Source organism: Papio anubis, chromosome 14, assembly GCF_008728515.1.
Source record: "Papio anubis isolate 15944 chromosome 14, Panubis1.0, whole genome shotgun sequence".
NCBI classification, from domain to species: domain Eukaryota; kingdom Metazoa; phylum Chordata; class Mammalia; order Primates; family Cercopithecidae; genus Papio; species Papio anubis.
The window spans coordinates 90,207,659-90,228,394 of record NC_044989.1 but is presented as its reverse complement, the minus strand read 5'-3'; the positions used below and the strand labels follow the sequence as shown (position 1 = coordinate 90,228,394).

General features: G+C 52.3%; 1 protein-coding gene across 9 annotated transcripts in view; it reads left to right on the top strand.

Moving 5' to 3' along the window:
* The window catches only part of PSD4 (pleckstrin and Sec7 domain containing 4), a 45,760-nt gene that overhangs the window by 7,492 nt on the left and 17,532 nt on the right, over positions 1–20,736 (top strand). Inside the window, exons 1-5 of one of the 9 annotated variants that reach the window (XM_031655347.1) lie at positions 8,816–9,206; positions 9,781–9,807; positions 17,596–18,762; positions 20,222–20,347; positions 20,643–20,718. In XM_031655347.1, coding sequence (XP_031511207.1) covers positions 17,707–18,762; positions 20,222–20,347; positions 20,643–20,718 — 1,258 coding nt within the window. In that variant the 5' untranslated portion in view covers positions 8,816–9,206; positions 9,781–9,807; positions 17,596–17,706. Of the gene's footprint in view, positions 1–8,802; positions 9,207–9,509; positions 9,808–17,595; positions 18,763–20,221; positions 20,348–20,642; positions 20,719–20,736 lie in introns of those variants that run through there. The other 8 variants (XM_031655354.1, XM_031655353.1, XM_031655350.1 and 5 more) reach the window with 8 other exon arrangements.

Sequence of the window (20,736 nt, the reverse complement as noted above, 5' to 3'; positions counted from 1 at the left end):
GAGAGGGGCCTGGGCTGGTGCCAAGGTTGCTAACTTGGGAAGCTGGTGGATGTGATGCCTGTCTAGACAGGTCCTGGGAGGCGCAGGCATGGGCATGGGATGGGAAGGATGCTTACGGGCATGTGAGCAGGCTGTGAAGTCTGATGCTCTGCTGTACATCCAGCTAGAAGATTCCTGCTGGTAATTAAGATGCTAGGCTAGAGAGAGAATTGAGAACCTTTAGTGAGTAGGTAGGAGGTTAACATGTGGGACTGGGTGAGGTCCTCACAGAAGAATGTGAGGGGGAGAGATGCCCAACCAGAACAGAGCATGGGGCAGGTTTACAGGGAGGAGCTGATGGACAGCGTGGGCCAGGCAAGAATACATGGTGACCTTTTGAACTCTGCCCTTTCCTGGCTTGACAACCTCTGGAAATGATCCTCTTGGCATGGACTCCGTGCTGCTGTGGAGCCTGAGCAGGGGAGGGATGGGAGGTGGGTATACACAACAAGGCCCAATGAGTGGACTCTGCCTTTTTGGAGCTCTCAGTTCTGCCTTGGAGGATGCATAGATGTATTGAGTCAGAGAGGAGGGAAACGCCCCCAGGAAGCTTAGGTGTGCAGGCTGTCCTCTAGGGATATGAGCTCCGAGGCCCCAGTGCTCTTCCTGCTAGGAGCTGCCAAACTAGCTGTCTCTTTCGTCTTCTGAAGATGACGGTGGACAGAGCGTGCGTCAGCCCTTGCTGCTGCAGAGGGCACTGCGAAGCTCACGGCTTTGTTGCTATGGGCAGGGTTAAGCGTGAACCTCCCCAGGGGAATACGTGACCCTTTACAAGGCCCAGGAAATGTCCTGCTCTGAGTTTGTCTTCCTCCTTCACTGTGTGAGAGCACACCTGTTCTCTGTTTAATGCTAGAGCTTTGCTTTTCTGCAACTCATACCCACTTGAATTCCTATTCAGCGATTGGTGGCCAATCAGGGCTAATGAGCATTGCAAGGAAGACTTTCAGCTCTTTCTCCAAAGGAGAACATGCTGCAAAGGTCAGCTCCAGCTGCACAAAGAGTCCGCTCATTTACATATCCCTACTATAATTTTTGAGATGAGAGTTTTGATATTGAATTATATTATTAAATAATACTTAATATTTTTCTTTGAATACATATACTTAACAAGATAAAGTAGATGTTTTCTACTTTAGCGTTTTCCTAAATCACAGGTTTGCTACACTATATCCTATTCTAGTGCATATTCGAATAAATGATTAGCTATTAATGTTCAGTATGTGTACCACCTATCCACGTAGGCAAACACAGCCTCAGATTTGTGGGTTCATGGAGAAGGTAATCTTGGGGTAGGTGCTTTACCCTAATCCTAGGTAGGGGAGGAAATAACCCTTTTCCTCTTCCTTCTTAGGTTTAGGGACTGAGACCTGCAAATTAAACTGACAAAAGCCAGATTAACAGAAGAAAAAGGTTTTATTCATATGTACATGGGAGCCAACAAAAGTAGTAGCTGGCTTGTTAGATAGTTAAAGTTCAAGGCCATGTACCTAACTCAGTAGGGGAAAGGGAAGGGGCAGAAACAGTAACTTTATTATTTTTGCTGATGACAGACATAAAGTATATTTATTTTTAAAAATTGAATACATATGAAACAAGCATGAAGAAATTGAAATCATGTATACTGTTGTCAGGCACAGATAGCTACTGTCAATCAATGCTTGATGTTTTATTGCCTAAATACACAAACACAAACAAGTTTTTTTTTTAAATTGGGACCATAGGCCAGGCACAGTGGCTCACGCCTGTAATTCTAGCACTTTGGGAGGCCGAGGCAGGTGGATCGCCTGAGGTCAGGAGTTCGAGACCAGCCTGACCAATATGGTGAAACCCTGTCTCTACTAAAAATGAAAAAAAATAGCCGAGCGTGGTGGCGTGCACCTGTAGTCCCAGCTACTTGGGAGGCTGAGGCAGGAGAATTGCTTGAACCTGGGAGGCAGAAGTTGTAGTGAGCCGAGATAGCACCACTGCACTCTAGGCTGGGCGACAGATCAACACTCCATCTCAAACAAACAAACAAACAAACAAAACAAACAAAAAACTTGGGACTATAGTGGAATTATAAATAGTTTTCTTGTTTAACAAAATTCTGTGAGCATCTTTCCATTTCATTAGATACTCTTTAAAAACAAGATGGCTAAATGTTGCCTAGGTTCACCATATGGCTATATGGCTACCCAGTAATCTATTCATTTATCTCGTTCCCTATTGTGGATATTGAGGCTGTGAGCATTTTTGCCATTATAAGTAACTGCGTGCACATGTGTTTCAGCAGATGTTTTGTGGGTGCCTTCTGGTGCCAAGGGGGCTGGGGAGAGAGGGTGAATAACCACAGTGCGCAACTCACTGCTCACGTGGAAAGGACAGGCCCACAACATGGGCTTATCTAAAAAACAGAGAGCTGGGAAAGAGCCCAGGAGAAGGACCTTGAGAGTGTCTGAGGCGAGCTTTTGTGTTGGGGAAGAGGAGAGCCAGGGAGCTGTGACCTAGGTGGCCCCGTCCCTGGCCATCTGTCCACAGACACTGGGTGTGCTTCATTTGGCCACGGGCGGGTAAGGACAGCCTCCCAAGGCCACTGCATCGGTGCGGGATTGGGCAAGCAAGTGCGGAGACGGAGGCTTGTCATTCACTTTTGTAATCACTTCCTGCCCTTCTCCAGAGCACCCAGGGCAGCACCAGCACACACATGCGCTCAGAGGTCGGTGATGTCAGCACTGGGCTGGGCTGTTCTCCCTTTCCTCTTTTCCCTACCTCTAGGAGACTTCTCCCTCCCAGTCTAAGGTCACGGGCGGCAAGGAGAGGCACCTTTGGCCCCTGCCACGTGCCCAGTCATTGGAAGCCCCGGCCCAGCCCTACCTGCCTGCTCTGATCCTGGGAGCCCACAGCTGAGCTGGCCAGGGGGACTGTAAACATCTTACCGGGCAGAGGAATGGATGGGGAGACAGGTGTTTTGTCTGCCCTTCTCCAGGGCCGAGGCTTGTGGAGGTCAGAGAGCTGGGAGGGAACAGGGCCTTTTCTGGAGAAAGGAGCATGCGGCCACCTCACTCTCAGCCTTCTCTAAAGCATAGGACTTTTATGGAGACTAATTTGGAGCCCATTTGGATGCTTCAGTCCTGCTGTCTCACCCTGCCCCAGGACAGTATTTCAGCTCCATCAGCACAAAGGTTTTCGTGAACTTCCAGTTGGGAGATGTGAGTCAGGCTTACCCTGTCTAGCTCTGCTCGTTTGGGAAGAAGACCTGCTCCCCACCTGGGTTTTCATTTCTGCAGCATGCAGTGGTAACGGGGTACAGCAGAAAGTGCATTTGGAGGGTTCCACAGGCCTAAGTCCAATCCCAGCCTCACCATTTCCTGCCTGTGCAAGCCCAAGTGGCGGCTGACCCTCTGTCTCCTCATCTGTTCTGTAGCCCAGAGATAATAAAGCCCCTCACCCTGACCCCAGCCCCCCAGGAACTAGAGATGATGCGTGGAGAGGGCCTGGTAAGTGTCAACACACTGGGGGCCTCAGGAAAGGGTCCTGGGCTTTATGTCAGGTGCCATTTCCTTCATTGGTGGCCTCTCTCCTCTCTCCCCTCTGCCTCCCAGGAGGGGCTGACTATGTGCTGAGATCCCCAGGGCCCCTCTCCTGGAAGGAGGGCTCCACTCCCTGGTCTGTGCTCAGTGTGGAGAAGCCGCCTGTGCTGAGCAGCTGCTTCTGCAGGCAAACAGGAAGCAGCTTACCTTGAGGGAGGCAGCAGAGTTGCCTGGCTGTGCTGTGTGTCTGCTGTGTTGTATGTCTTCTGTGCCGTGGGGAGGAGGACAGGCTGGGGAGGGAACTCCCAACACACACACACACACACACACACACACACACACACACACACAAAATATGCAAGACCCACTGCGTGGAAGGAACGGGGAGAGGCAAGTCCCATTCCCCTTAGTACGGTCTTGAAGAGAGGCTGAGCAACCTTTATTCATTCATCAAATGGCTGTGGAGCAAGTGTGAGCCAGGCGCTCTGCTATAAAGCACATGGGCCAGTCCTTGAAGAAGTCAAGGGGAGGGTGGGAACCCATAACTAAGCCGAGGGGCAGGGCCTGGACTTGGGGAAGGGGGAAGATCACTGGTGCCTCCCTTTCAGCTTCAGGAAGCCATGGATTACCAGGAAGTCTGGACTGGAGAGGGCAGAGCCCCGACTTGAGGAGGTGACGCTTCACCTCTTGGCCTCCTGGCTTCTGTTTTCCGCATCTGCTGCCAACCCCACTTGTCCATAACCTCTAGCCATGTACAATATAGATCACTTTCGCTTCTAATCTTCCTGCACTTTTCAGCAGCAGTCAACCAAGCCAACCACTTCCTCCGTCTGAAGTAACCACCTCTTGTCTTCTGTGAGAACATGGCTCTCCCCTTGCTTCTCTCACCTTCACAACAGTCCCTTTTCAGTCTCCTTTGCAGACTTGTACCCTCCCATCCGGGTAGGCACCACCTTCCCTCTCCCAGCTCAGATGGGCTCCAGGTGCGTTTTTCAGTTGCCTACTTGAAATATCTCACAGGTAGTTCAAATCCAATATTTAAAACTTAAACTCTGGGCCGGGCGCGGTGGCTCAGGCCTGTAATCCCAGCACTTTGGGAGCCCGAGGTGGGCAGATCACCTGAGGTCGGAAGTTCAAGACCAGCCTGACCAACATGGAGAAACCCCGTCTCTACTAAAAATGCAAAATGCGTGGTGGCGCATGCCTGTAATCCCAGCTACTCGGGAGGCTGAGGCAGGAGAATCGCTTGAACCCGGGAGGCGGAGGTTGTGGTGAGCTGAGATAGCACCATTGCATTTCAACCTGGGCAACAAGAGCGAAACTCCATCTCTAAATAAATAAATAAATAAATAAATAAATAAAAGTTAAACTCTGGATTTTCTCCCGAGCCTCATCTCCTAGTTCTTTCCTATTTCAGCAAATGCCATTATTACCACCCATCTGGTTGCTTAAGTCAGTAATCTGGAAGTTGCCCATGACTTCCCCTCCCATCTTGACCCCTCAAATGTAATGAAGCAACAGGTTCTATAATCATATGTATTCCCAGCCCTATGCCTCCCTTCTCTCCTATGACTGTCCCAGCCAAGCAACTGTCCCCTGTCACCTGGACTCTCCCAGAGCCTCCTAACTGGTCTCCTTGAACTTACATAGCCTCTACCATCTCTTCTCCATACAGCAGACAGATCCATCTGTTCTCCATATAGCAGATGGACGATCTTAAAAGTAAATACACAAATACTCTTTGACCTGTCATTTCTCTGCTTTAAAAATGCACCCTGGGGGTTGGGCGTGGTGGCTCACGCCTGTAATCTCAGCACTTTGGGAGGCCAAGGTGGGCGGATTACCTGAGGACAGGAGTTCCAGACCCAGCCTGGCCAACATGGCGAAACCCCAACTCTACTAAAAATGCAAAAATGAGCTGGGTATGGTGGCATACGTTAGTAATCCCAGTTACTCGGGAGGCTGAGGCAGTAGAATCGCTTGAACTCAAGAGGTGGAGGTTGCAGTGAACTGAGATCTCCCCACTGCACTTCAGCCTGGGAGACAGAGCAAGACTCCGTCTCAAAAACAAACAAACAAGGCTGGGCACGGTGGCTCACGCCTGTAATCCCAGCACTTTGGGAGGCCGAGGTGGGCGGATCATGAGGTCAGGAAATCGAGACCATCCTGGCTAACACGGTGGAACCCTGTCTCTACTAAAAATACAAAAAATTAGCCGGGCATGGTGGCGGGCACCTGTAGTCCCAGCTACTCTGGAGGCTGAGGCAGGAGAATTGCTTGAACTTGGGAGGTGGAGATTGCAGTAAGCCAAGATAGCGCCACTGCACTCCAGCCTGGACGACAGAGCGAGATTCCGTCTCAAAAAACAAACAAACAAACAAACAAAAATGTACTCTGGGCCAGACATGGTGGCTCATGCTTGTAATTCCAGCACTTTGGGAGGCTGAGGCGGGTGGATCACTTGAGGTCAGGCATTTGAGACCAACCTGGCCTACATGATGAAACCCTGTCTCTACTAAAAATACAAAAATTAGCCAGATGTGGTGGCAGATGCCTGTAATCCCAGCTCCTTGCGAGGCAGAGGCAAGAGAATTGCTTGAATCCGGGAGGCAGAGGTTGCAGTGAGCTGAGATCATGCCACTGCACCCCAGCCTGGGTGACAGAGTGAGACTGTCTCAAAAAAAAAAAAAAAAAAATGCACCCTGTCTTGCCACTGGGGTGCCTGTAGGATCTGGCCCTGCCCCTCCTGGACCTCTGGGACTGCGCTGCACCACACTGGCTTGCTTTCTATTCCCTGGAAATGTGGAGACCTTTCCCACCTCAGGGAAGGAATTAGAAGCCGAAAATGCCCTTCCATGCTGGACTCTCCTCACCAGGACATGGTGCAGCTTCCGAATTCCCATGGCAGTGCGCTCACCCTCGCTGCTCTCTTTTTTCTCTCTGCTTCTTCCCGGGCATTCCTCACAATTTATGATAAAGTTTGATTCATGAGTCCAATTGTTTATTTTCTTTCTCTGTCGGTAGACTGGAAGCTCCCTAAGAACAGGAGTTGTTCTACAGTAGACAGGCCTAAGCAAACCTACCCCAAAGTCTGAGGAAGCTGACAAGTCGAAAGAAAGAGGCTGAGAAAGCTAGGGGACTTTCCAACAGAAGCCATGTAGGTGTCTTATGCGGCGATGAGATGAGATGATGGATCCCCGCCTTAGCACCCACAGCCAGGGCTCATATGCCATAGGGTAGGGGTGGTTCAGATGGAATTTGTAAGACAATGGAAGTGTAATATCATCAAGGTTGTTTGACCCACAGGTAGCATTTATGGACTTACAGTAAGTTCTTGCTCTTACACAGGGAACAATAGATAAACTGGAAATCATAGAGGCCCTGCCTTGGAACTGGGGTCACTCAGTTAAGTCAATGTGGCAGGTTAGCTTTCAAGATGGACTTGCCTCAGCTTCCACAGGGGTCATGTGTTTTATTCCTGATAGGTCAGCGGCTTGTAGCATAGAGCCTACACGGATCAGGTGCTGGCTTTGAGCCATGGCCATGTGCTGGAGGCACCCCTAGAGGCTGGGGGCTGGAGTGGAGGGTTTGCATTTAGGTCTTCGTGACTTCAGGTTTCTGACTTACCCAGCTTGATGGAGAGAGAGTTGTAAAAGCTGAAATATATGAGGAAGAACAGCTTGGAGAAGAGAAGGAACCAGGTTTGCCTTATAAACATTGAGTTTGAGGTGCCGGTGAGATAAATGTGCCCCCAACATTTGCCAGCCGCAGGAAGTGGAGAATGGAGGACCCCATCTGATATGTCCGAATATATGAAAGTTAAGACTAAAGCTCACAAACTGTCATATAAAATGTATCCTGCCGGGCGCGGTGGCTCACGCCTGTAATCTAGCACTATAGGAGGCCAAGGCAGGTGGATCACCTGAGGTCGGGAGTTGGAGACCAGCCTGGCCAACATGGAGAAACCCTGTCTCTACTAAAAATACAAAATTAGCCGGGCATGGTGGAGCATGCCTGTAATCCCAGCTACTCAGGAGACTGAGGCAGGAGAATCACTTGAACCTAGGAGGCGGAGGTTGTCGTGAGCCGAGATGGCATCATTGCACTCCAGCCTGGGCAACAACAAGAGCAAAACTCTGTTTCCAAAAAAAAAAAGTGTATATTCTCCTACCTAATTCTCCTACCTCCCACCTTCATCATGGCCTGGAGCTCCAGGTTGGAGGGAGGATTCTCAGCCGCCTCTGAGTGTTGCTGCCACAGCACAGCCCACCCCAGCCTTTGGCCCGTGTCACAGCTCCACCTCCCTTTCTCTTCCTCACCCTGCTCTGTATCATACATGCGTGTGGGTGGGTGACCTGCCCACAGGTTCAAGCTCTCTCTACCTGCTCCCGTCTCTGCTATCAGGACTCTTGCCAGCGCTCCACCCAATCTCAGGCAGTGCAGTGTGCCCACATGGGGAGGAGGCCATTTGGGCCCCAGAAGTGGAGAATCTCGGGATCTGGGGCACCCAGAGTGTGGTGGAGAAGCAGGGTGCACGGGCTGCATGTTGGTATGTTCCTGTGAACTCTGCACCCTGTGGGGAGGGGTGAGGCTGTGGGTTAGCCAGAGCCCGACCCTCTCAACTCTGGGTTGGGGTGTGCATATGAGTGCACAAGTGAGGGAGTCTCCTGGTCAGCTGGAGTCGTGAAAACGAGAGTTCAGGGAGGGTGGGAGTGGTGGAGCCTCAGCAGAGAAGTTGATGGTCACTGATGCTGAGGAAGTAGATTGGGTGGAGGGAGGAGAATGGCATGTTGAGCGCGCTCCCCACCAGCCTCACTCACACTCGTGGACACTGCGGCCTGTGTCTCGAGGACATGTGTTGAGAATTCAGCCGTGGGGAATGGAGGTCCATTGGTTCACATAGTCAGAGGCTCTGTATTCTAACCGCAGCTTTGGGATTTTCCAACTGTGCAACCCTGGGCAGTGGCTTAGCGTCTCTGAGCTTGCCTCCAGATCCAGATCTGTATGATGGGTTTATTAATGCTTCATAAAGTAGGTGTGAGGAGGGGTTGAGGTGCTATTGGGAGACACTTTGTAACTAAAAGGCAACTGTATCACTTGCGTTATTACCAGTGACATGAGACAAAAACTGAAATGTCGTTTGTTAAAAACCAGAAATTGCCTGACTTAGGGCCCTCCGGTCTCTCACTGGGTGCCCTGCAGGGGACTGAGAGCCAGGGCAAGACTGAGAACCTGGGGCGGAACTGCAGGGAGGAAGGAGGTGGGGCCTGCTTAGCGACCAGGCCTCGGCGGCCCCTTCCCCTTTCAATCCCAGGCCCCTGCACGGCAGGGAGAGGACAGTTCCACCATGGCAGGTTCTTTCTAGGCTAGTGTGCAGGGTAGGGGTCTCCAAGGAGCAGAGGCATGGGGAAGGGAGTTGGAGGCGCTGGGCCCAGGAGGAGAGACTCTTGTCTTGTAGGCAGGAAGTGTGAGGTGTTGAGCAGCTAGGGAACCCTGGGGAGGCGGCAGGGAGCAGGAGGGGTGTGTGTTGTGGTGAGGAGGAGCGGAAGTCGGAAGCTCCAGCCGTCACAGCCACATTCACTGGGCAAGCCGACTGTGCAGCCAGGAAGTGCTCTTGGGGACCCCAGGCCAAGCCATCCCTTCTTGGGTCCTTTGGAGGTGAGTTAAGTGGGTCTGCCTAGGGTGGGGCTGGAGGAACCTGCGGGAGCAGGGAATGTGGAGAGTCATATGTGGGTCCTTGTGGCAGGGGCTGGGGCAGGTGGGCAGGGGAGAGGCGAGGGCTCTGGCAGTGCCGTGTGCACCTGCCATGAGCCTAGGTTAGGCTAGGCCCCTTCTTCCCCCCTCCTGCTCTCTGTCTCATCCCCCTCCTCCCTCAGCCTGCCCCTCCTCATCTGACCCTTCTCAGATTCCCTGCCCTGGCCCCACTGACCCCTGTTGTTTCCCTTCCCTGGCTCCCCGCAGAGCCCCTGGAGGTCTGCAATAGTGAAGGGTGAAGGAAGTTCCTTGCTAAATCTCTTGTGAGTGTCACTGGGTCCCCAGTGACTGCTCTGGCTGAGTACCCAGTGGGACCTTTTGTGGCCAAAGGCCCCAAGTGATCCTCGACCCTAGACTCCGGAAGGAGGGAGTCTGGAAGGCCTGGGTTTGGGGTGGGGGCAGCTCTGGGTGTCGTTGCTGTAGGAGCTCAGAGTCAACTTGGCCATGAGGGGACTCCCAGCTTCATCTTGCCTTCCAGGACCATCCTGGAGAAGCTCGAGGAGAGGTAAGGGGACCCTCCTTACTGGTTTAGCTCTGGCTTAGGCCTGTTGTCCTGATGGGCAATAGGAACCACTGAACTCTCAAAGTGCGCCTGTGTGGGACACTCTAAGGCCCACTGCAATCGTTATTGTCATAGTAAAGGGAGTTGCATGGAAGGAAAGTCCCCTGACACCACCATTCCCCTCTTATTCCAGGGCCTAAAATCCCACAGTTGAAGTCACTCCTCTGCTAGAGTGCAGGGAAGGGTGGCCTGTCATCAACTGATGATAAATACTCCTCCGTTCATCGGACCTTGGCCCAGCTTTAAAAAGTGGGCCCCGAGCAGGCCTGTCTCCCAGCTTCCTAGGACTCTAGAGCATCACATGGCCCCTCCTCCTACAGACAAGGAACCGCCTAGCATGGGGATCGGAACCCGGGCTGCTGAGCTCTTTGTTGGAGAGACCCACAGAAGGAGTGAGGGATGTGGGGTGAGAGGACCCAGGGAGGAGAGGCCCAGACTGGCGCCAGCCCCCTAGGGGTCTTTGTCCTCCCCAGGCAGCAGCTGTCCTGGGTCCCCTTTGGCACTTTACCCCTACCCCCATGATCTCTCCCCTGGATCCTCTCTGCCTACCTCAGACCGCCATCCTCTGCTCCCTTCCTGAGCCTCAGCTGGCCTCACCACAGGCCTTCAGTAGCACTGGTTCTCTCTCTCTCTGTGTGTGTGTGTGTGTGTGTGTGTGCAAATTTGCATGATAGCTCTTTCTGTGTGGGCAGGATGTGGGGCCTTCTCTAGTCATTTCTCTCACGGTGCTTCAGGTCCCAGGTTCAGACAGAGGCCTCTGTCCTGTAGCTCCAGGCCAGGGAGCTCCACTCATGGTTCCTGCCCGCAGCAACATCTGTAATTCGGCAGCTTCCTGGGCTGCAGAGGGACAGGACAGGTCACCTCCTAAGTCCTTGGACCCGCCAGAAGCCTTCATACTTTTTCCATAGGAGGGAAAACATGTCCAGGGTAAAAGGAGGGAGTGTTTGCTTGCTGAGTCTGGAAGCTCAAAAAGGGAAACAGAGACAGGCACCCTCTGGATGAAAGCTCAGGGCTGACTCACTGAGGAGGCCGAGAGCTGAGCCTGACCAGGAGGGCTATTTGTTTGTTTTTGTTAATTTTGGCTTCTCTAAATGGACAGCACAACAACAAAGTTAAACTGAGCAGGACACGGTATTTCCTGAGCACCCGCTAAGGGCCAGGCCCAGCACTCAGACCCATTCCAACTTTACAACAAACCTGTGAAGTGTAGCTTTACTGGGTCTTAGTTCCTTATTTTACAGATAAGGAACCAGGTGGAGTTTTTCCCCCAGAGTCACATGGCCTGTCAGCTGTAGAGTTAGGATGGGATTCTCTCTGCATTCTTCGCTATGACCCTGAAATGGGCAAAGGAGGGTGGTCAGTGCTGCGCACCCAAGGCCATCACCTTCCTACTCAGGGCAGGCTCATACCCCAGCCTCTGTGCCCGATCTCCTGGTTCTTCAGCCAGAGCACTGAGGTGCAATGGTTCCGAGGGGAGGGCGCAATGGTTCAGAGGGTGCAATTGCAAGGCTGCAATGCCAGGCTGAGGGTGACAAACAAACTCACTGTTAGAAAGCACAACTCGGGTGCCAGGTGTCAGCTGGGTTCCTTCCTGCCCCCTAGGGTCAAAAAGAAATTGCCTTGAAGCCCAGGGGTGGGGCAGGTGGGAGGGACTCTGTCTTCTAGTCCCTCAGCCACCACTTTCTGTGTCCTTCAACTCCCACAAGAGGGACATAAGGCTTAGCCCCTGCAGTATTCTCCATGAGAAACATGCACCGCCTTCCCACCGTGGTGAAGATTCCTTGAAATGCAGTCAGCTGTGCTCAAGAAGAGTGGCTACTGGGCGGCAGAGTGGAGCCGTGCTCTCTCTTTCCCACCTGGGCTCCCTCCCTGCTCCCTCCCCTCTGAACCCTCCTTAAACTTTCAGAGCCACCTCAGTGCTCAGAAAAGATGAAGGACCACTTTAATGTAGAGGTGACAGAACTCAGCTGGTGGGGCAGATGGCAATTCTTTTGCTGCGGATTGCTTTCCTCCTGCTTTCCTTCTGGTTGGGATAACAGACAGGAGATCTTAAAAAGAGATTTGACTAAACACTAGGGGTGGAAAAACACAAGTAAACCAAGAAAATTTTAGATGCATAAGACCTGGGCTCTGCTACCTAGTTCCGGGCCTGCCTCTGCCTAGGGGGTGCCATCCTACCTTGGGGATCAAAGGCTCGTTCCATCCTCCACCCTTCTGAGGTCAGACCGCCCTCACCTGGGTGACCAGTAGGACTGCCTTTATGGCCTTAGGAAGTGACTTCACCTTTTAGGTCATCCTACCTTTCCATTCAGGCAAGAGCAATTTAAAAAAAAAAAAAAAAAAGGAAGACATCTTTTAAACATACAGTTGCACAGTGCCCCCTCCACAAGTGGAGAGCACAAACGAGACGATTGAATGGGTCCTCCTTTCTGTTCAGGCTGCTGCCTGGGAGCCAAGACCCGTAGGACATTTTGGCTGCTGACCTGGTAGGGACCTACCACTTGGGGACCGCTGCCCTTGGAGCACTGGGCTTCCTGGAGAGGGGAGGAAGAGGTGATTGGTCATGGGCAGACTGGCCCCCATGAGGAAGTCTTCATGTTATAATGATGCTAATTCTCTTCTCCAAGCCTCCATCTCGCCAGTCCTCTGGCCTGGTTGTTGTGGAGGGAGAGTTCTGAGGATCCATCCCATCAGTGTGTCTCTCCATTTGTCTGTCCATTCATCTAGCCAATCTCTCTCTTATTTTCACAAATGTTCTACAGTGCCGACTTTCAGCCAAGGAGGTGCTGCACAGGAGTTTGAGTGACTCTAGTGAATTCAGGAATGTCCAAGAGAATGGATCAGAGGGCAGGAGGAGAGAGTGATGCTTAAGAGAGCTGTAACCTGGGTTCATGCCCCAGCTCAAGTCACAGGCAGGCCTGAATCTCTCACGTCAACGCTAACCTTTAAGTTTCTAATCCACTTGAACTAAACCTCTCAAGTCAATGCTGATCTTTAAATTTCAAATCCAGTTGAACTAAAGTACGCCCCCAGAGCTTTGTGGGTGGGAGTGGTTTAACAAATCGGTCACATAAAGTGACTAAGCCATTCGACATTTTTGTACTGAGACACAGTGGTGAACAGGAAACACAAAGAACCTGCCATCTTGGCACTTACCTTCTAGGCAAACTAGAACCATGCGGGTAAACACACTGGGAACTACACACCGGGATAAATGCTCAGAAAGTAAAAGTGAGGGGTGGAGTGTAGTCACATTGAGTTTAATTCGTTTAAAAAGTCATAGCCAGCCACGTGCTGTGGCTCACACCTGTAATTCCAGCACTTTGGGAAGCCAAGGCAGGTGACCTCAGGTGGATCACCTAAGGTCAGGAGTTTGAGACCAGCCTGGTCAATATGGTGAAACCCAGTCTCTACTAAAAATACAAAACTTAGCCAGGCATGTTGGCAGGTGCCTGTAGTCCCAGCTACTTGGGAGGCTGAGACAGGAGAATCGCTTGAACCCAGGAGTCAGAGGTTGCAGTGAGCCAAGATCATGCCACTGCACTCTAGCCTGGGTGACAGAGCAAGATACCATCTTAAAAAAAAAAAAAAAAGTCATAGCCAGTCAAACTACATGCCTTGTCCCCATCGAATACCTGATCTGTCTCCACCCTTCTTGTCTCCATTGCCTTGGGCTCCCCTCCACTGACCAGTTCCTCACCTCCCACCCCTCCCAGGCTCCTCAGGTGCTGCAGGTCCCAGAGATCTGCTCTCTTCTCTTTGCTCGGAAAGCTGCTGCAGCCTCTGGTATTTATTGTTTTCCTTTGAAAAAAACCAGCAAAGAACACTGGGTTTTTTCCGGGAAGGCAAGTCCAATCCTCATTTACATCTAGCATCAGCATTAACGTGTACCTAGAGGGCTGCTTTATGTACATATACATATCTATTTGCAAGTGCATATGTGCAAAGAGAGACAATTTTTCATCTTATGAAAAATTCAGGATGCCCTTTCCAGCAGGCCCAGTCCCGCATTCCCACTCCCATTCCCATATTGGCATGGGAACGTTTCTTGCCAAGTGAGTTGACTAATGATGAGAGAAAGTGAGTTGGTTTTATCTGGGCAAAATGCTCTGATGCCCACAGGGCCATGAGGCTGGCACTCATTCAGGTACAATGTGTGGAGTTGGGTAAATGAGAACAGGAGAAGGGATCAGGGGTGGTGCATGGCAGGAGAGCTATTTGGGCCCAAAGACCAGGCCTTTGCAGAGACCTGGAGGCTGGTTTTGGGGTATGGAAAGGGAGGCAGTTGGGTAGAGCTAGGGATGTCCCATGTTCTGGTACCTGTAAACCAGGTGCTTCTCCCCAGCTTTTCCCTCTATCTCTAAATTGACATGTCTTCCTAGTCATTTCTTATACCTCATGGGCTGGTTTCTTGAGGAAGCTGCAGTGGGATGTGGTGGGGTGAGTCACCTCCATGCTCACACTCGGTTGCTCTCCACCAGGCAGGTCTGGGGAGGGAGATTTGGGGTCCAGGGTGTTTTCTCTAGTACAGACAATACATCCGGAGGTTCCTCATCCCTTCTGCCTTGGAAATAGAACTGTCTCAGGCCTCTTGCCCAGAGAGCACTGAAGGTGGACAAGGGCAGCTGCATGGAGAGCAGATAGTGGTATCAACTAAAGGAGTAAACCGTACAAATCCTCTGCCTGTTACCTGGAGGTGGTGATGTGAGGTGGAGAGGCAGAACCTAGAATGATGAGTGAAGGCTGGATCCATAGGAGAATGAAAGGCAAGACTGTTAGTGGAAAGGGGTCCCAATCCAGACCCCAAGGGAGGGTTCTTGGATCTTGTGCAAGAAAGAATTCAAGGTGAATCCATAAAATGAGGGCAAGTTTATTAGGAAAGTAAAGGAATGAAAGAATGGTTACTCCATAGGCAGAGCAGGAGCTTGGGCTGCTGAATTAAGGACACCCGTATCTTGAGCCGACCTCTTATCTCATCCTGTGACTTAGAATGCCTAGCCTACTGGGAATGCAGCCCAGTAGGTCTCAGCCTTATTTTACCCAGCCCCTATTCAGGATGGAGCCGCTCTGGTTCAAACACCTCTGACAAGATCAAATCCAGTCCATTTGATTCAGAGCATCATGTACAAGATTAAACATAAGAAAGGGCCCCTCCTCTTGGGAAGTCAGCCTGTTGGGGAGGCTGCCATAAATAACGGGTGGAAGGGCCCTGAAGGCCGGTCAGGGGCCACTCCGGGTGGGCTGAAACATCAGAATCCTGAGGCCATCATCCAGCAAGTCTAGATTCTTGTTATTCTAAAACAGGAATGCAGGGGTTGGGTCAGAGGGAGGGGTAAAAACCCAGAAAGAGATTCCTTTTGGAGACACTTTAAGAAAAAGGATACTTTCAAGGTGAATAAGACACTGAAATGCATACTGGTCCTCCTTCCTTCTCTCAGGTGCCCTCCAGAAAGAAGGCATGGGGCAAAGCGATGTTTTCTAGGTGACCTTGAATAACAGCTGGACCCCTTGACCTTGTGAGAGAGCGCTGAGGGTTACCGTTTACTGAGTGTCTAACGGTGGGCCAAGCCTGGGCTGAAGGCCGGGCGAACCACCTCCATTAACCCTAGCTCCCCTCTGCAGTGGGGCTCCCAGATGCTAAGGAACTTTCCAGGCTCATCCACTCAACTGTAGGTGGCAGGACGAGGGTTTGAGCTGCGGTCCATGTGGCTATTGATTCAGCTCATGTTCTCTAGTGCTGGGCAGGGAGGGGCCGACCCCCATGGGATTTGTTATGTGCGCTGGTTGGGGCCCTGCATGCCAGTCAAGCTCCTGTCCTACAGCCTGCCTGTGGCAGGACCTCGGTGTGAGGTCTGGAGCCCTGGACGAGGACACCTGGGTTCACTCTGTTCATACTGGAGCAGGGACAGGGCAAAGAGAGCTGCAGACCGGAAGGTGGATGGTCTGGGGACGGAGTCCGGCCCCTGTCACCAACTGTGGGTCATTAAGCCAGACTCAGGCTAAGGCTTCCTCATCTGTTAAACAGGGACACGCAAGGGACTGCTCCTCTTTCAGGTGCGAGTTGGGGGAGTGGTGGGTGGGGACAGGCTTGGTTAACTGTGTGGAAGGGGCTGTTGTTCTTGGGGATCTGGAAGTCACACATGGTTCTAAATTGGGAGCATGCATGTGTTTGCTAATAGTCTTGTTCCCCCAAAATATTCCAGTACAGCTCACAAGCACACACACAAGGCTTCAAGATAGAAATCTGTGAGCGAAGAAAGTGAGACAAAGGGAAAATAAGAAAAGACAGCTGCTGGGTACAGTGGCTCACACCTGTAATCCTACCACTTTGGGAGGCCAAGGTGGGCAGATCACTTGAGGTCAGGAGTTCGAGACCAGCCTGGCTAACATGGTGAAACCCCATCTCTACTAGAAATACAACAACAAAAAAAAAAATTAGCAGGGCATGGTGGTGGACGCCTGTAATTCTAGCTACTCGGGAGGCTGAGGCAGGAGAATCGCTTGAACCCAGGAGGCAGAGGTTGCAGTGAGCCGAGATTGTGCTGCTATACTCCAGCCTGGGTGACAAAGCGAGACTCTGTCTCAAAAAAAAAAAAAAAAAAAGACAGCTGAGCCAGGGTTCTTATGATGTACCATAAGGACCTGTGTACTTGACCCTGCACTTCCACTTTGTGGAGAGCTAGCACGACGAGACAAACAAGTTACAAGCTTACAGTGTGCTTTGGATCAAAACAAGCCAGCTATTCTGAGGAAGCAGGGTTGCTCTGAGAGCCATGTAAGCGGTGGGCTGCATGCAGGGAATGGAGATGCAATGCATGTTTCTAGAAAACACACTCTGAGGTTCCTGGGCTCATCTGATAAGGGCCCATCCAGAGAGTTAGTGCAGCCCGTGCAGACAGCAGCTCTGGGCAGATGTGAGGCAACTCCAGGCTGACACGGCCGCCGCATCCCAGCCTCTTCCTCCCTAGAAGGCAGGGATCTGCTCTCCATGCAGCAGGTGGTCTGCTGGGTGGTGGGCAGCAGGACCGAAGCATCCTCCCTTCATGAGGGCTTGGGCTGAGTTGAGCAGAGAGCCCCTTGCTGCGTCCACCTGGGCCAAATTCCAAGCTGTCAATAGCTTACAAGGACCAAGAAGCAGCCTGTGAACCAGCCTCGTGAACAGGGTAGGCCCCAAGGATAGGAGCCTTGGAAAGTGGAAGTAAGGCAGGCTGTGGCCTTCCTTTCGTGGATGCCTGCTTCTTCGGTGAGTCTGCTGCATTCTCTACCTCCGGTCTGTGTCTGTTTGGCTCCCACATGCTTTGGTTTCCAGCTTTGGTTTCCAGCGTGTAAACCAAAGCATGTGGGTTGCAGCTGCTTCCTTGATACCTAAAAGCATTTCTGCCTTCTGTTCCTGCTGCCAACCAGCTCGGTCTCCATGCTCTCCAATCTAAATGCCCAAGAGAAGGATCTGATTTGGCCAGTTTGTTCTTTTCAGCTAAGCCACATGGGCTACCTTCAGCCAACAGATGGGTGTCTTTGGGGCAGGTGCTGCCCTGGTGCAAGTTTAGAGATTGTGGGGTCAGATAGAATACGTGGTACACTCCTTCCTCCCGGCAGGGCTGTGGCGGGCAGTGTCCCTTAGCAGAGGGGCATAGATGGGGAAGACACTCCAAACACATCTAACACACTACATATGTGCCTCCAGAGGCTGACAGCCCTTCCCTAACCTGCACTTGCTTTGGGCATTTTCAGGGTAGATATGGATTCCCAGTTACCCCAGCGGCCGGTGCTCCCCCTAGTCCACACAGTGAGACTGTGAAAGCAGATACTCCGGGGGACTCCTGCACAGCTTTTGCTCTATGGATGATGGGTGACCACAGACTCTCTGGTCAACCCCAGCCCGTGGAAATTCTCAACCCGTACTTGGGAGACAGCCTGGAGCCCCACCCAGGAGAGCGCCCAAGGGAAACGTGCAGCCATGAGGATCCACCGGAGCCTTGCGAGGAGCAAACCTGGGCCACTGATCCTCCTGAACCTACCAGACAAAATGCTCCTCCCTGGGGCTCCAGTGTGGAGCTCACACACCTGGGGAGCTGGGTCCATCAGGACCGGCCGGAGCCTTGCGAGGAGGAAACCTGGGCCACTGACCCTCCTGAATCTACCAGACAAGATGCTCCTCCCTGGGGCTCTAGTGTGGAGCTCACACACCTGGGGAGCTGCTCTGCCCAGGGGGAGCACAGGCAGAGCACAGCATCACCAGGGTCACCTGCGAACAGCCATCTACTGGGGAGCCCACAGCAGAACCGGAGCACGTCCACGCAGGTAGTGTTCTGGGCAGGCATCCTGCAGGCCCAGATGTGTGTCCTAGACCTGGAAGAGGAGCTGGAGAAGACGGAAGGGCTCAAGGCTGGGCTGAAATGCTGTCTCCCCACACCCCCTGTGGACCTCCCTGGGGTCACGGGCCTGCACTCCAGCCCACCTGAGGATGAAGACTCAGGGGAAGACAGCAGCGAGCCTGAGGGGGAGGGCCAGGCATGTCTGAGAGAGGGAACCCCAGACTCTTCCCCACAGTGGGTAGCCGAGGAGGAGAGCATGTTCTTCAGCAACCCGCTCTTCCTGGGGAGTCCTTTCTCAGAGAACAGTGCTTCTGGAGAGTGCTTTTCCTGGGGGGCTTCAGACTCCCATGCAAGTGTGAGGACTGGAGCTGAGAGCCCAGCCACTCTGGAGACTCAGCTCTCAGAAGACACGGTGCTGTGGGAACTGGAAAGTGAGCCGGATGTGGGGGACAGTGCTGCTACCAGTGGGCATCGTACCCCTCCATTCCCTGTGCCCATCTATAAACCACACTCCATCTGCTGGGCCTCAGTGGCTGCCGCTGAGGGGGCTCCTGCAGCACCTCCTGGTCAAGGGGAGAGTGAGGTAAGCCCAGTCTTGGGAACCAACCGGGGCTGTGCTGGGAACACAGAAGGGAGGGTCTTCTTCGGGGGTCACCAGGCCCAGGACATTCTTTTCTGATGCGAAGAGATTTTGGGATAACCTGCATCAGTATATAGCAGGGTAATAGAGCAGAAAATCAGGACCAGTGTTTTCGTCAGAATGATAGGACATTTTATCAATGCCATGATGTCAGCTGATGTCAGCTGATAATTAAGTCCACAAATGTCTCCATCTCACCAGCTCCAAGGGGCTATGCTTAGATACGTTTGGAGAACAAACAGCTCCTCTAATTGCAGCATGTTCCAGGCCATTCTGATTCTTCCCCTCCCACCTCGAAGACATTCCCAACTGTTAACAGGGCAGCGCTCAGCCTGCAAGGGTGACCTCTGCCCCTAGCAGAGAGATGCCTATTTCAAAAGTCCTGTCCTCTCTCTTCTTGACAGATTTCAGCATGTTGTTACTTTTAGCTCACCATCTGTCATTCTTCCCACGTCCAGTGTTAATAGATCAGGCCCATATGACAATGGCAGAGATTCTTAATATCAACTAAGGATGGGGACATGCTCTGTGAGACAATAAGGAGCACAGTTTTCCCAGGGAAGCCTCTCTTTAAGAGATAAGGGGACTCAATATGGTAGAGTGTGGCTGTAATTTTCTAATCTCTCAATTCCCTGAGAACAATGAAGAGCTATTACCCAGAGCAACTCTGTTAGCCAGGGCAACTCTATTACCCAGGGCAACTCTGTCACTGGAGCCCCAAGATCAGAGGAGCTCCTGGGTACTGATGGGAGTCCCCTCCACATGGGCCAAGGCCCGCAGTGTAGGGCAGTTAGAGCTGTGCCTGTGGAGGTCCATTTTCTCAGGACTTTCTTTTTTCTTTTTTTTTTTGAGACGGAGTCTTGCTATGTTGCTCAGGCTGGAGTGCAATGGTGCCATCTCGGCTGACCCTCCACCTCCCAGGTTCAAGCGATTCTCCTGCCTCAGGCTCCCAAGTAGCTAGGATTACAGGTGTGTGCCACCACACTCAGCTAATTTTTGTATTTTTAGTAGAGATAGGGTTTCACCATGTTGACCAGGCTGGTCTCGAACTCCTGACCTCAGGTGATCCACCCGACTGGGCCTCCCAGAGTGCTGGGATTACAGTCCAGAGCCACTGCGCCCGCCATGGACTTTCTTGCTCTGGGCACTAACTTCTCAGAGGGAAGCCTGGGAGCGCTCTAAGTTGGAGATTGGCTTCTGTCTGGGAAGGCAGAGCCCACCCAGCCCAGTTCCTGGGGCTATCACCCTCCCTAAAACACAGCCCCTCCTTGGGTTGGTACCACCTGAGGCAGGGCCATCTGGGCAGACTGTGAAGGGAGGCCTCATGGGATTTGAGGAAGGCCCTGGGAGCAATTTTCCTCTAGTCACCTCTTCTCTCCTTCTCTCCTCTGTCTCTCTCTAGACTTCTCAGGGAGATAGGCTTGGTCCTGCTCCATCTGCAGCACCGTGTGTGGACGAAGCATTGACCTGGGAATCAGGATGTATCGGATCTGATCTTGGCCCTGCTGCACATCCTGTGCAATCTTGGGCAAGTCACTTCCCCTTTCTGGGCCTCACTTTCTCCATCTTTGGAGGAGGAATATGAGCCCATTCAGTTCCAGGGCCTAGCACCGACAATCCTAGCATGTGGGGCTTCTCACATCCAGGACTCGCCTTCTGAACTGAGGCTCCAGCCTGGGTGGGAGGATTACGGTGGGGCTTCTGCCTACTCATGGCATCCTTCCCCTCCCCTCTTTTCCCCATCATCTCCCTACCTGGCCTCTCCCCCATCCACCTCTCTGTGCCGCCAGGGCTCATGGGAATGCCTCTGCCTCTCTCAACAGGCCTCTCCCAGCCCTGAGGGCTGGCAGGGAGGAGGTCCTTTTTGGCCCCAGGTGACTCTTAACTCCCAGGACAGAGGTGAGCCCTAATAAGGGG